Source organism: Ixodes scapularis, unplaced genomic scaffold, assembly GCF_016920785.2.
Source record: "Ixodes scapularis isolate PalLabHiFi unplaced genomic scaffold, ASM1692078v2 PGA_scaffold2__306_contigs__length_199485367, whole genome shotgun sequence".
Classification (NCBI taxonomy): domain Eukaryota; kingdom Metazoa; phylum Arthropoda; class Arachnida; order Ixodida; family Ixodidae; genus Ixodes; species Ixodes scapularis.
Genome location: NW_024609857.1, coordinates 191111547 through 191127761, shown reverse-complemented (window position 1 = coordinate 191127761; position 16215 = coordinate 191111547). Strand labels below are relative to the sequence as shown.

Below are 16215 nucleotides of genomic sequence, written 5' to 3'. Positions count from 1 at the left end.
AGTCGTCAATCCCTTTGGCTCGCCCTGTACATAGGCAGCAACCTAATTGCATTATGTGGTATGTACCGAAAGTCGCCAGCTCCACCCGTCTCTCAAGACCAGTTTCACGGCCCGTTGCACATGCGCAACTTGTAGCCGCAAAGCACTCACCAGAGATTGCCTCCGCACAGACCGGCTGAGTGGTCCATCGAGAACTTGCTGTTGCTTGCTAAGGAAGCCCTCCGGTAGACGCAGGTCTGCTGGTAACGACAACCGCTTGCTGATGTCCGACTGCAGAACGAGAAGGAGCAAATGGTAGGGTCTGCCAACAGAGACGGGTTGTGGCCGTCAATCATGGGCGTTCAGCAGCAAGCTTGGGAGACCTAGTAGCCTTTCGATTCCAAATGAAGGATATAGTAGATTCGACCCCGAGTTCCGTTACCAAGTCAGATTTCCAAACATGACAAGTTGTCGTTCCACAATCTCCAACTAATTCCTAGTATTAGGTAAGGTTCTTATTATACGGGCCCCTTAAGGGGCCCAGGGAATTTTAAAGTATTTTGTCATTAAAGGCCATAGCAGACGTGTCCAAAGAAATGCTAACCTAATCAAGTGTTAGTCAAAGCATGCGACTCCTAGCCCCACAAAATGAATAAACAATCAATGACCCAACAGTACCTACAGTACCGCAAGCTATAAATGGATTGTCCGCACTTTAGGGGCCCCTTGCATCAAACACAAGGATAAGAAAAACAAGTTAGCTAGCGACTATTCATAACTATAAAAACCCGAGACTGGAGAAACACACAGGAGGGTTTGTCCCCTTCTGTGCATTCACCAGTCTCAGGTGTTAGCGATTATGCACCAAGCCTTACCATTTCTGGGTGCAACTACAGGAAACTTTCTGGCATTCCCACTCCCTTAAGACTCGTCCATACCCTCCCAACTAGGCAGCCCAAAGAAGACAGCCAAGAACCCCGCCTGCAACTCAATCTTGACGGGGACCTTGAGCCTGTGTCCCGAGGAAAGAAACTCAAAAAGCAACGCCGAGAGGCGCAGGCAGATTCCTCAAGCGTCTCGGACACTGCTTTTGTCTTTCTGTTTGCGGAAAAGCAGCCAAACCAGAAGCGGGTACAAGAAACCAAGTGGGACAGTTTTAGGCTCAGCAAGTGTGTCAGTGACAGCCCAACCCACATGACTTCAAGGCACCCAAACAAAACCAAACAAAAAAATTCAGTCAGCTACTGCTCAGGCCTCTGATAAAAATTTTTTTTCTTCTTCTTTTTTTTTGAAAGCTCTTTCTGCAGACTTTGAAGAATGCTCTTTTATGGTATCTTGCCTAGCTTAGAAATTAGTATTTTTCCTGTCAAAAGACGGCACAGCCGCAAAAGAACAAAAGTAATAGTACTTGTCGTCAACCATTTTGTGTTACGCAGTCAAGGCTGGCGAAGTTTCTGCAGTGCGGCAGTCCAGCACCGCTGCCAAAGCATGTGGCTTCGCCTTGCGTCATATATGCACGCACTCTTGCGGGAAGGAGCTCAAAACAGTTGACGCTAACGTATTTCTAAGCGCATTTCTATTAGGGAGAGTCGGACCAAACTACCGACCACGGGGCGGAAGCAATATTGCTCATTGCTCATGCTCTTAAGTTACAGAAGCAGTGTCGCTTCTTTCTCCCGCGAGCCTACATTTACCAAATAGCAACAGTTGTAAACTCTTCGGACGGCTTCATTCAGTGCGCAAATTTCCTTCATTAGATGCTGCAACTGACATATTGAAGTCAGTCATGTGACACAGACACTTTCCAGAGTTTTGCTTAGAAATGGGCAGATAGTGGTTTGAGTCGAATAACACTGTGTCATTCATAATCTTCACAGTGCAAGGGAGAGCCACAGCAGCCTGTCTTCTTAACCCTTTAGAAGCTAGAGATGACACCTTGTTATTCGATTCGAACCACCATTTACACTCCTAGTTTTGCTGCGTCTGTTATTCATGGTAACTTCTTATCTTACCACCTCTATTCTTATCACCATTCTTATCACCATCACCATTCCTTCTCTGACATAAAAATTGCTTTGTAAGGGTCATTCCATGGCATCTCAGAATATCTGTGAGCATTCAAAGCTGGCCTGCTTGATTATTGTGGAGTCATTTTTCATTTCCCTCAATAATTCCAGTTCTGACCGACAACTGCCCACACCATTTGTTCTTGACTGCTTGTTTACACCCCTTTTTTTATTTTGTTTTTAAACCACAAAGTGTATAGAGTATTAGTGTAAAATGTTATCAAGCAATAAAATTTGGGGTTGATGAAGCACATAGCACATTACAAACACTAATTGTTCGGCTATTCCCAAATTGCAGTGAATTGCACACGAGCCAAAATGCTTGTCAGTGCACTATTGTCACGAGCACAAAGCGAGTGCTCACGCAGTGCTCTTGTCCAATTTAAGAGCAACATTTGAATACAGGAACCATGGAGTCCTTTCTGTGACTATGTCAACAATGTGATCCCCGCGATAATGTCACCGATCACCAAGTTTTGCAAAGGAGAGACGGAAAGAAAAAGTCCGCTTTTTTATCCTTGAAATTTCATCCCGACAAGGAAGCTTCTTGGCCAGTGATGTTGCATGCACGTATGCTTGGGTAACTAGCAGTAGTAAGCGTGTGTTAAAGGTGCTATGCAACAATTTTTGTACTTTGCGCAAACACCGCTTAAAACGGATCCCTAACGTTAATGACCTATGAAACACGCGTTCGTTTTTCACCCCACGCAATAGAAGTCCCAGAAAAAAAATTAAAGAAAAACGAGCAGCGTTCACCCCCTCAACTCGCAGCCAGAACAAGCGGCCACGTGATCTGGAGCCGATTATATGCCGCCAGTGTTGATCATAGCCACGCGCTGGGGTTGGCAAGGCACAGGACACGTGCTGAGTTCCAGACATTGTTATGGCTCGGCTGTTGTCGTCGTTGCAGCAATTGGACACGGGTCACAACCCGAATGCTTCTCGAGCTAGCAATTGTCACGAGCCCAAGTCGAGTGTCCACGCAATGCTCGGGTCCTATCTATGAACCGCATTAAAATTTCGTCACTTGGGTGTACTGCGATCCCCGAGTTACGTCATCAAATTTTGCAAAGGAGAGATTGAATGAAAATGATCGCTTTTGTCCTTGAAATTACACCGCAACAAAGGACTTTCTTGGCCAATGGCGTTGCGTGTGAGTATCCTTGAGTCCCAGGTGTGCCAGTAAGCTCGTGTAAAGTAAAAAACACTCCAATTGAATATCGTTGCACAGCTCCTTTAAGTGGGAAACATTCCTACCCAATATTGTTGTTGCTTTGAAAAATACTTTAAACCAGTGCTTACAAAACTGCAAACACTAAGGTGTATTGAGACTTTTACTCTTCCAAAGGCGTACACAAATTATGGCAAAATAAATTGGTGTTGAGGTCATGTGACGTCAGTTTTACCACTAAATTTAGCGGGGAAACTGAATGCATAGTGTTGCATTATCGGACGTCACAGACCTACACATCAATTCAGTTTCTTTGCCAAATTTAGCGAAGAATTGAATTGGTCTATAGGTCTGTGACGTCCCATAATGCAACGTGCACAGTCATGCCGACGCCACGAAACATGGCTATGAGCGCCTAAGAGCTGTGCTCTAAAACTGTTATTATTACAGTCTAAACCACTTTGGAGCACCTTTTGGAGCAGCCAGAAGTCCATTTTGGAGCAGCAAAAAGAACTTTTGGAGCTTAAGCACACACTTCGTTTTCACTCCTACCATAGCAAATATTATGTTAAGGTTTATTTATGTGTTGGCCTGTCTAACTAAAAGATATGACCACTTTACCTTCAGACTTCTGTGCAGCCTTTTACTAGCATCAATTGCACGGCAGGTTTGATTCCCCTAAACACAAGACTAGCTGTTTAGTTGTGAATAAAAACATTAGGAACAGCAACAGGTTGCCGATTGATGAAGGACAGTATAAACTGCTGTGAATAGTTGCTTTATGAATTGCACGGCAGGTTTGATTCCCCTAAACACAAGACTAGCTGTTTAGTTGTGAATAAAAACATTAGGAACAGCAACAGGTTGCTGATTGATGAAGGACAGTATAAACTGCTGTGAATAGTTGCTTTAGTTATGGAGTTAAAAGTAAACCAAATATTATATTCCATGGAAAGAATGTTATAACAATAATGTCAAGCACCTCCATTGATGTTTCATTGGAGTCCTGAAGGTTGTAGAGTTCAAAGTAAATCAAATATTATATTCCATGGAAATAATGTTATAACAATAATGTCAAGCACCTACATTGATGTTTCATTGGAGTACTGAAGGTTGTAATAAAACTGAAATTTTTAATTAAGATAAAAAGAAAGTTCTTGCCATCTGGTTAGAACATTAATGGCATTTTATAAGTAGAACTTCATGATAACAAAAATAGACATGTGAACAATCCCGCCGAACTGGTTGAAGTTATTCAAAAGTTTCCACCCACTGCACCAGTTAATTTAGTTTTAATTTACTCTTCAATGTGTAATCGCAAAGATGCAACCTGTATAAAGGTTATAAATAAAAAGGAGTTTGACATAAAAAATAAACCTAGGGAACAGTTTACCACTATATGAAATATTCTCAAAATACCAGAGTATCTGCCAAATCTCAAATTTGAAACAAAAAAATGTCAGAATATTGCTGTTTATTTTATCATATACAGTAGCAAAAATTTTCACTGAAAGGAATGGTTGTTACATTAATGCTCACTAAACACTTTTTTCTTTATTCTTTTTTTATTTTATGTGCGCGACGCTCGCGTGTGCGACATCCCACTCTGGAGGAGTGCATTCCACCCAGTACGCGGGTGCGCTGCGGCGAAGCAAGACAGAAAATCGCGATGCCTACTGCGCGGTTCTCGCTTCACCGCAGTGCACCAGAGCGCGGCGGGGAAGCGCACTTAACGAAGCTAACTAACCCGCCAGAACAGACCGCAAACATGAAAAATATAGCGGCACTTCCAAGCGTTGTCAGTGCTTGACACAGACATATGTAGTAGTAAGTCATTTGAGGCGATAATCGAAGGTTGCGATAATCGAAGGTTCCGAAAATTCGCACGAGCCTACCTAACGATCCGGCCGTGGAGTGGGGCCTCATATATTAGTGAAATTACGTTTTGATGCAATGCTGGCGCAAATTTACCATATTTCGGCAGATGTAAGATGTAGCAGGGTAAGCACGTTGGCACAGTTTGGCGCCAATTGCGCAGCAATCACATCACTGTTATTAGTATTTTTACACTGCCCCCACCCCGTCTCAGGGTTAGGGAAGCACAGAGTGGCGGGAGTGGGCAGTCACCTGGCTGGTCCAGCGGTTGTTGGTCTTGGCGCGCAGCCTCACGGGCGAGATGATCTCGTCGGACGCCCCAGACGCCTCCTCACTCTCCCCGTCGGAGCCGATCCGCGGATGTTCGTGCACCACACCTGCACAGAACAGAGGGCACCACATCAGCCACACGCTCGCAAGCCTGCACTTCCGACTGACAACAGGCGACAAAATCAAGCATCATTGTGTAAGAGAACGGCACATTTCACATGCTGGCTGTTTTTGCAAAGACTTTCGAACATTCCTGAATATAAAGTGTTTGAGAAAAAAAAAAACTTTTCGAGAATAAACTGCCGGCTACAACGGACGGAAGAGATTTCAAATAACATCCTAATTAGCTATATCATTACCTAAAATTGATTCACTGATTGTTTAATTAGTGACAATAAACGAACGGTTTCAATTAGAAACTTGCCGAGCCTCAGAGAAAACCCTAGAATTAGCCAATTTTTTGACGACTTGAAGCATGCGGGAAGCGAGGGGGTGCGCTAAAGGTGCAAGGTCGGCGATTCGAAAAAACGAATGATGTTATCATTTAACCTTGTCTAAATTGTACGCCTGGGCACGAGATAATGGTCTGAACATGAATACCGAGAAAACGAGCCTAAATTTTTCGGCCAACAAACAAGAGTATATTAATAACGCGAGACTTCGTATTGAATTCCGTCCCAATAGAAATTGTTAGCACTTTTAAAACTCTCGGAGTATTCTTTTCACAACGAATGTCATGGGATAACCATATTGATCACTTAGTCACAAAACTGTCACGTGTTATAGGACGAACATACCGTCACAGTTCTTCCCTACCCGTTAATGTAAAACTATTATTATATAATGCACCGTTTCAGTCCCATTTAAGGTACTGTAGCCTCGTTTGGAGTAATGCGACGTTCACAAACTTGCAGAAACTATATTTATTGCAAAAACGAATATTGAGAATTATTTGTAATGTGCTTCACGATTACCATAGTGAGGGTTTGTTTCGAAAGTTCAGAATGCTAAAAATATTTAACCTCTATGAATATAGATTATATCAGCTTAAAACTCGAGAACAACAACCAAAAAAAAAAAATGCGTTTCTTGACAGACTTATCTGAGTTAGTGCCGAAGGATAACATCCATTTAACTCGACACATGGAATATTGGAAGGTTACCGGCTGTAAGACAAACTATGGTACACAAAAAGGCTATGTTACACTATACCTAAATTGCTCAACTACCTCGCGAACAAGGAAATTTGTATTGACTCTATATCAACTAAAGGTTTGCGCTCATTCTATTTATGATTCTTTATCGATGCATACTATATAATGCTACCTATTATCTACTTGTTTGTTTGAACTGTAAGGGTTATCTTCTAGGGCTACAACAGTGTCTACTGAGTAGTGTTTATGATAAATCTGATGAAGTTTTGTCTTTTATGTAAATGTTTTTTGTGCGTGTGTGTGTGTGTGCGCGCGTGCGTGCGTGCGTGTGTGTGTGTGCGTGTGTGTTTCTTGCTGCGTTTGTCACTGTATGGGGCTTCAGGCTCGTCAAGCCTCCACCATTTGGAAAATAAAGTTATCATTATCATTTATGTTTATAACATCATTCATACTTTAATATGCGGGTGCAGATGTGCCTCGACAAGTTTGCGAACTCTCGATGTACCGCAAGATAATAGTTTGCTATATAAATAGTTTCTCAAACATCACCTAAACAAAACTAACAATGGCAACTCAATAAACCTCGGAAAAAAAATCTCACTTGGGCTAATTTGCAGAATTTATCTGACTTCATTACGGTTACGGAATCATCTGCTCAGTTCCTCGAGCCATAAATATCACTCAGTATTTTCCTCGCGCGAGGCTTTCACAACTGAGGGCTATGACTCCGCAGAGTTTCTCCCGACAGACCGTTCAGCACCGGGAGTTGCGACGCGCTTAAGTGCGAAATTTCAAAACTCTTTCACGCTTAGAGAGCTACTTTTAGAAATCACTTTTCCGTCGGGGCAGAAGGCCGGCCAGGAATAAACGGGAGGCAGCAGCTATGGGAAACGATTATTTATACCTGTAATGATTCACGCTATCATTCCTTGCAACAGAGAATATCTGACAAACCAGAAAGGGTTGGCCTCTTTCATCCGTCCAATGCTTTCATTTAGGTTTCTCACGGCTCTAGTCCAACTCAAAGTTACCAAAGAATTGTTAAGCAACGCTCAAGTCAGCTTTGCTGAATTGAATCTTTAAAAGAAACAGCACCAGTCGAGATATGAGTGACACACTGGCATTTCTGTGAAACCAAACCTTTCCGAAATTACAGACTATTGTACAGAAACTGAGCTATATTGTGTAACAAGCGTGAAATGAAAAACAAGCGCGATGAAGTTGAAGTGCAAAAATTTATCAACTGAGGGATCCATCCCTGCATAAAGGCAGAATGTAAGGAACGCAAAAATTAATTCATAACTTAAGTGATATAGATGAAAGAAAGCATCGTTCCTGAAGGTTCGACATATGGTTAAGTCATAAATTTGGGTAAAACTAAAATTAGATAACATCCGAAACTCTCTACGCTGCCTTATCATTTAATCTAAATGTCAAATGTAAAAAAAAAAAATGTACATTAAGCATTTTTGCTGGGCTGCTTTAACTAAAATCCATCGATTGATAGATATAGCAATTCAGAACAGCGCATTAATACGCCTTCTGCAAATGACAGCCCATACTAGTAGGTCAAACATTGTCAGCCAGGAGACCTCAATTAGTCCATCCAAGTAGACATATTTAATTCCCCCTGAGATCAGAACGCATGTATGAAACTGACACGGTTGTGTAACATAGTTTTTGCACAAGTGTTACCACATCATATCAAGTGTCAAAGTTCTTTATCTTGCTTTACAGAGATTTTTTTTTGTTTTCTTATCTATGAAGAATGGATTACTGCAGTCTGTGCAAGTGCGTTATATTGCCAGGGAGGCATAATATAGGAGTCTAATCATCACGTTTAGTCGGATAATTGACTAAAATGTGTAACTTTTTAATTAGCGAAACATTTGGTTCCAATTAGAAACTTGCTGAGCATCGTCAAAAATCCCTGAATCGGTAAATTTGAGAGACTCGTAGTGCGTGGGAAGTGCGATATTGCGCTAAAGTTACCACTCGTCCGACAGGCGCAAGGCTGGCAATACAAAAACGTGCCTGCACGGCTTTTATTAGTGATGGGCCGAACTTTCGCCGAATCGAAAATTCGGCGCCGAATTTAAGGATTCGCCAAAGCCGAATTTTTGCCGAACTTTTCTAAAGATTCGGCAAAAATACATTGTTACCAGACCTAAAAGTTTATACATCGTTTTATCATGCGAAAAAAAAGCGTCCAAGGTTTTTTCTTCTTTTTTTTTTTTTAATGCATATTGACGTAGTTATCACTAAATAAGGTGATATTTTACAAGATTATAGTATCCGTGTCATTTTTGTATGTTTACTGGTAATTTTAAAATAACTGTGCAGATGTTTGTGCGACAATTCGGGGTTGGGCAGTAGTGGGCGCAGTCAGCGCAATCACGATACGCAAGTTTCGGTTTTGAGGCCTCATCAGCGCAAACCTGCAAGCAGGGGCGGATGCAGGAAAATTTCCTGGGGGGGGGTCAGGTGTTGGTCAGCGTACCATATATGTTTAGGAACCCCCTCCCCGTCTCTTTCGTTTTACGCGCTAAATTTTACACATGCAGAAATCAAAAGGGGGGTCAGGACATCCGGACCCCCCCCTCTAAATCCGCCCCTGCCTACAAGTGTGTGTTATTGAAAAAAAAAGCAGTAGCACTGCGTTCTTACTTCCCCGGGAGTCACCGTTTCGTGCGCGAAAATGAATGCAACGGCTGTTGATTCACCAGAAAGAGATAACAATATTATTGTAAATATGCACGTTCTTCGATTTGAGTCACTTGACGCCAGCTTTGCTTGAAAGTGCGCGTCCCATATTCGCAACGTCTTGTTTCTAACTTTTAAAATTTCGGTTTCCGATGTTAGGACACATTGGGCGTTTAGGAAGATGAGAAGAGTTAGGAATGTCGGATGTGCGACATCCAGCATTACAGTTCTGTTGAGTTTTATGCAGAGACATGAAAATCGCGAAATAACGCTCATTGACAGCAATATTATTTTGTTCTCTCACAAACGAGTTGTGAGCCGAAAACAGGATTGCTATAACGGCGAGGAGTGCCTTACAGTACTTGTCAGTCGATGTTGCAACTACCTCGTTGCGTCACTGGAAAGATCAAATAAAAATCACGTTATCCCGAATATATCGCACCATTAGTCACTTGCGCAGTGGACCACGGCATTTTTGCGTCCATTTCTGGTCGCTCTTTTGTTCTTGAGGCAGAGAGTATTGAAGAGAACCACACTCACAAAGGCTGACAAACACACAATTACCACGTCGCCTACTCCGTACCCCACCGTAACCGCTGTACGATGGTAACCGCACGAACGCACGGCGTCCATTTGCAAACCTTGGCCCCGTCGCGTTCTCGCGCGTGCGCAGACGTTTGCCGAACCTTTGCCGAACTTTCCTTCAAAAGTTCGGCATTTGCTGAACTTTGTAGAATCTGAAGTTCGGCAGATTCGGTCCATCACTAGTTTTTATTCGTCTCTAATCATCCGCGTTGTCGCATCACTAGCCTGGCACCTGATGCACGAGGGGTAACATTAGCGCACCACCGCGCTTCCCACGGCGTCGGTCTTTCTCAAATTTACTGATTTAGTGGTTTTCGGTGACGCTCGGCACGTTTCGAATTGGAACTCTATGTTTACCTTCGCTAATTAAAAAAAAAAAAAAAAAAAAAAAAGCTCATTAAGTGACTTATTGCGACGATTACATTAAGTCCCACTGGCCGTATATCTTATCTTACCTGCACAGATTGCGTTAGTGTAGCCTAAAAATAAACACCTCGCATGAGCAAAGCCAGAGAGAGTGACCAAAAAAAAGTATCTGAACTTTCCCCGAAAGCTCGCAAGAAGACACTAAAGCACAAAAAGCGGGGGGAAACATTCCCAAGATGTTAAAAAAGTGCATCGCGGACGTCGATGATTGCTAAAGACCCGTAATCCAGCGTCAGTGATTGCCCGAGCACTAAGCTTAACGTCGGCGACCTCGTGAGGAAATCCGGTGTGCCGTGCCTCCCTGCAACCGCACACCACTGCCGGCACCTCAAGCGTGTTTGTTTTTTTCTGTTTTTGTTCCTTCTGACGCGAGCGCGCGAGGAACGCAACCGTCGGCTCGGAGAGGGGCCACCTTCGGCGAGCCTTCCTCACCTTAAATTTAAACCCCCGCAAATGGGTTAGCAGTAGCCGCGCAACGAGACGTCGCAACTCCTTGGCAGCGGAGCAAGGGCGCTGTCTGAGCAACGCGCAAAAAAGACAACTGGGCCAATTATGAGACGCGTCTCCCCGCCCGCCGGCAATAAAGCGAACGTGTCAAAAGGATTAGGGTCCGAGGAAAGCTCGATGAACTCTCGGCAACTGGGGACTCCCCATCGCGAACATGGGCCGTGCAGAGGTCGAGCCATGCTCGAAGAATATCAGAATCAAATTTGGACAGAACAACATTTTAAGCTACTACTGAATTCAAGTGTCTGCCAATGGCCACAGGCATGATTTGCGGTGCATCAACTTTCATTCACATAAACGTAGCAAAAATGAGAGGAAAGAAACCGGCACAAGTCCACTCTCATACTTTAAAACAGTGGGAGGACATCATTAAACACAAACTGGGAAAGTTTGATTATTATCTACAAATCATAACCGAAGTGCGAGATAATCGGGGGTGCCGTGAAATTCTCTCTCAAGCATTTACCCGAAAAGTTATGCCAGGATTTCTGTAACTTGGAATAAGCTATTAGAAGTGAACTTCCAACCTGATTCCCTACTGTGGACTTTCATTCGTCAAATTCTATTTTACTTTCTACATATTTGCAACTGCACGAGACTGCAGCTCAAAAAGCTAACACTGCACTTAAGAAAAAACAGAGAATACACCTGAAAAGGTGAACATTTTCGAATTAGAAACAGGCAAGAAATAAGAACAGGCAGACCACCGGAATCAAATACTGAATGCAAAGTTTACAAAACAGCCTGGATATGTTTCTACGGCTGAAAAATATACCTCGACTAAGGATGATTACATCATATTTCATGCGCTGTATGGTCCTGCGCTGCCCCCTTTACTGGGGAGAAGTGTAGTTCATACAGATATATCGTAACGGGATCAGCTGTTGGTCATTACTAAGGAGTATTGCCTGTTTCCATTTCTGCAGATTATTGCTATACAAGATAAAGTGAATAAACAGCATGGAAGAAAAAATAAGAGGGAGAGACAAAGAGTCCATGAAAAGGGAATACGAGATCAAAAAGGGAATAACAAACAAAAAAGGAAATGTTCAATGGAAACTCCATGGAATCATTGAAAATAAACTTAGATGAGAACCTTGTTAAACCTTTACCATAGTTACCGAGGGCAAAAAATGAGAAGTCATCCAGCTAAACGCTGAACGGGTTAACCTTCCTGCTTTCGCTCATCGCACTGCTGCTGTGTTCGCGCTTTGCCCTGTCGTCCACCTGCGTCGTTGTTGTTAGAACGCATCGTTCTGCCGTTGCCTCGTGTACGGGTTCTGCACGCTATTCAATGTCCCGTGTCCTTGCGCTCCTTTTCACTGCGCGCACGTTAAAAGACGAAACCCACCTCTCGGTTCAATTATTTCACATCTCCCTCCAGCACTTTCTTTCACAATTCGCGTCACCTTCCCACAAGGTCAGTGAATATCGCGTCGCCCCTCTATATTTAACCCGAAAGCCGTCGAACCAAGTTTCCGCGTCGATAAAAACGGTCCAGACCAATTATTGCTTTCATTGCGCGTGGGATCGCACGCCGGATCCCCCCCGCCCCCCTGCTTCCCAACCATCCACGCATCATTGCCCTCCCCCAACCTCAACCCGCAAAAAACAAGTCCCCAATTCCGACATTCCAGGGCGAAAACGAATTTCCCCAAACGGGCCCATCAATTCCAGGCACGTACTCGCGCAGTCCCCAAAACTCCCATCAAACTCCCGAAAAAGAAAGCGAGCGGGAAAACAAGCGCCCTCCGTCGAAGAGTCGTCATCACCACCACGGGTTCCGCACAATAGACAGGCCTCCCCTCCGTCCCTTTCGTGAATTCCGGAGCCACTCGGAGCCCACCCGCCGCAACCCACCCTACACCTGCGCCGTGCGGACTCTTGCGGCGCGCGAGACCCTTCGAGACCCCGCGAGACAAAGGGACATTGCGGTGGTCGCTCCTTCGGACCAATCGCACGCTCATCTTTCGCCACGTGATCAGGTTCCCGCCCTCATACCCACGCGCAGAGAGATCAGGCGATGAAAGGGAGGCGGATTCATTGGTGCGGTAGTCCGTGGAGCGCGTACAGCTTCCAGCGCACTGTCAGCTGACGGGTCTACTACACAATCCTCCCCGAAGGAATCGACCGAAAGACTAGCCCGGCATCGCCAATTTCCGCAACGATACAAATCCGATACGCACAAAAAACAAAGGGGAGCGAAACGTGCGATGGACCGGGAAAGTCGGATCAAGCGAGTGTGTAAGGGAGAAGAAAGGGCGAGAGAAGAGGGGCGGGCAGACAGATCACCATCATCATCCATAATTCGGCACCGACCGATTCGTCGCGGCGACAAAAGAAACGGTCCTCCACGCGTAACCCTCCTCCGTCTCCCGGTCCTCTTCCAAGCAGATGATGGAGTGGGGACAGCGAAATCCTCAGCCTCCGACAAAACGAATCTCCCCCCCCCCTCCCACCAAAACTCGGTCAAGAGTCGTTTATGACGCGAGCGAAAGGTTGCCACGGCAACGCCGGTTGCCACGGCTACGGGAGAAGATGGAGAGAGCTGGGAGGAGGAGGCGATATCAATGAGAAGAGCAGCTTTCAAAGGCAGGATGAATGAGGAGGACGTGGGGGCATATGGCGGCGGAGAAGCGGGAAGAGAAAGAAAGGCAGAGTGATGAACGGCGACGTGCGCCGCCAAAGAAAAAGATGCCAAAAGGAGAAGAGCAAAGAATCGGCCGCTGCGAGCCACTTATGAACCCGGCATCGTACGGAACGCACTCGCAGACGAACACGCTAAAATAAGGGGGGGGCTGACAAAAGCCTTCGGACGGTTTTTGTGAGCGCACTCCAATGCCAATTCCCGAGTTTCTCCAACAATAAAGGGGCATCGTACTGCTTTCTTTGATGTTACTTTTAAAAACGTTCACCGTACTGATAGACAAATTAGGAGAAAAAAAGATAACAAAGATCAAAGTCGTGCATTGCACGAAATAACTCCGACATATATGGCACGCTGAGAACTCTTCCAGGCATAAGCTGATGACATCAATTCAACGGGAACCTAAGGGGATGTCGCCTCCTCTCCAGCGTTCGCTCTGCTAAAGTGGAGATAGGTGGGAAAGGAGCTTTCCCCCGATGTCTTAACCTGCCACCGATTACGATCGCGTACACCGCTAGTGGTCACACCATAGAGTTTTAGTATTCTGCACAGGAGCAAACGAACAGTTTGGGCGCACGCGCAGGGCTTGTTGAGTTTGCTCGTAGACGGAATGCTAAAAAAACTCGCTAATGAGAACCGCGAGATTGAACGAGCGATAAAGGTCCATATCGGGCGCCCTGCTAACGCACGACGGGAAAAGCCTCGGCGCTGCCGCTACGTAACCCCGCTGGGTCGCCGCGGCCCGATCCCCTTCAGCTCTTCTGGAGGGGCAAAGAAAGGCGAGGCGGCACACACCCGCGTAACAAAGAGACCAACGTCACTCGCAAACGATGGAAGACGACGCCGGGGGAAGATGCGGGAGACGCATTGTGCTCCATCGTCCGCCGACCGCGCCAGACCTCCCCTATTGTAATGCGGCGCCCGCAATATCCCAGTCACCGACGCCTCCGGCCAACTTCCATATCTACGCCCCGCAGGGGGACTATATCTCGGCCTGACTCCCAGTGTCGTAGGAGGATTTCTTTTTCCCTCGTTCGCTTTATCCCCGGTTGCGTAAAAGACTTCCTTTTTGCGCATTTTCATTTTCGAAGGGGATAAAAGTTCGCTTTTCTTGTATTCTTTTTTTTTTCAATGTTGTAGGACGTGCAGCGTGATTCAACGGTAAATGGTGGTAGACTGCGCAATACGGATGACGACGCCAACCTGAAATACACGCTTTTCCGCATTTTTATACTGATACAGTCGGTGTCCGGCAGCAACTTTTATCGCCTAAATTAACCTTCCCTACGTGTGACTTTCCGTCGGGCTTTGGCTACGCCTGCCCTCTAGACGCCAAAGCATCGTAGAAAGTTCACACCGGAAAAGGGTGGCTTCTGCCGGACTCTAACCTGTCACCGACTACAATATGTTTCATTCTTTCAGCCGCGCACTAAAGAAAAATCGGGAAGCATGTGTCTCTGGATAAAACTTGGGCCACAAAACAAAACAAACAAAAAAGAACGTATGTCCCCCTGGTTGCTCGTTCTAGGTGTGTTATAACTGCTTGAACCCGCGACAAAAAAGAGGACCAAAGTAAGCCATTTCCTAACCTACCTGCTTTGCCGTCCACGGTCTCTAACTCGCCAAACACAAAGTTGGGGCGAAGTTGACGGAGCGCACCGATTGGCCGATCACGACGATGACTTCGCGTTTATTTTATTTTTTTTTTTTTTTTCGCCGACGTCAATCGGCGCGCTCCGCGGACTTTCGGCTCCCACTTTGCGTTTGACGAATTCAGGGCCCCATGTCGCCTCAACGTTGTCGCAGCAAACAGTGACCCCCTTGTTCATTCGGAGAGCTCTCGTTCGGCGTTACGTCACAGACACATGATCATCGACCGAGCAACAAGAGCACACGCGGGCTGCGAACTCAAACCTTTCAGCCGAGCCGATTACGCAACCGCGCAACTCGACGGCCCAAAGGGAACGACTCCGAAGCGCCGCGTGATTCACGGGCTGTCGGCTTCGCAACGTCACGCGCTTTACAAACCGAACCTCGAGGACGACGCAGTAGCGGTCAATGGAGACCTCGAGCGCGCCGAAGGGGAACAGATGGGCTACAAAAACATTGAATTACTCCATCTCTCAAGTCCGAGCAGGGCACCAAACGCAGGGGCTGAAAACGCCATGTCACGACACATTCCTCCGCGTTTGATTGAATCAGTTGGTGCTGACACACCCCTTAAAAACACGAGAAACGCCGTGGTCTACCGGTTTCCGACAAGCCCAATTCGCCCTGGCTCTTAACTAGCGATGGTGTGGCGTTCGGGCCTTACGTGAAAATGGCAGTGTTCGTCGTGTACATATGTATATACGTCCAGTCATCAATCGACAATACCCACAGCGTAAACATGACCGACTGACCAAATACTGCGGAAAAGCGTACGAAAATCCCCTCGGCTTTTCTCCGTGCTCAGGATTGTTCGTGTCCGACATTCCATGAAAAGCGTTCGAAGAAACGATCTCGCTCAAGAAAATGTCGAGCTACCGAAAAGGATGCTGAATCTGCTGACCGCTATTGATAGACGTACAACATGAAACGTGTAGGAAAAGAAACTTGTAAAGTGTGGCCCAGACAGCTGACAACGGAGAGTTAGCCAGCAAGATATGCAAGATATCGCAATAACATTCTCCCTACAAAGCTTCTCAAAATAAAAATAATTTAACGGCCCCCATCTTTCTTTCTTTCTTTTTTTTTTTACTGGTTCTGGTTTTGCAGCGTGGCTAAATATAGCAGGAGCGCAAAGCACGAAGCGCTTTGCGCTCCTATACTATCGCCGCCCCAGAGCGCTCC

At 45.5% G+C, this 16215-nt stretch overlaps 1 protein-coding gene across 6 annotated transcripts in view; it reads right to left on the bottom strand.

The window, feature by feature from the left end:
- The window catches only part of LOC8024895 (cyclin-dependent kinase 16), a 155737-nt gene that overhangs the window by 29173 nt on the left and 110349 nt on the right, over positions 1–16215 (bottom strand). For all 6 annotated transcript variants that reach the window (XM_029976652.4, XM_029976650.4, XM_029976651.4 and 3 more), the window contains 2 exons: positions 5344–5468; positions 151–270 (listed from right to left, as the gene is read on the bottom strand). In XM_029976652.4, the coding sequence (XP_029832512.1) occupies positions 151–270; positions 5344–5468 (245 nt within the window). The remainder of the gene's footprint in view (positions 1–150; positions 271–5343; positions 5469–16215) is intronic.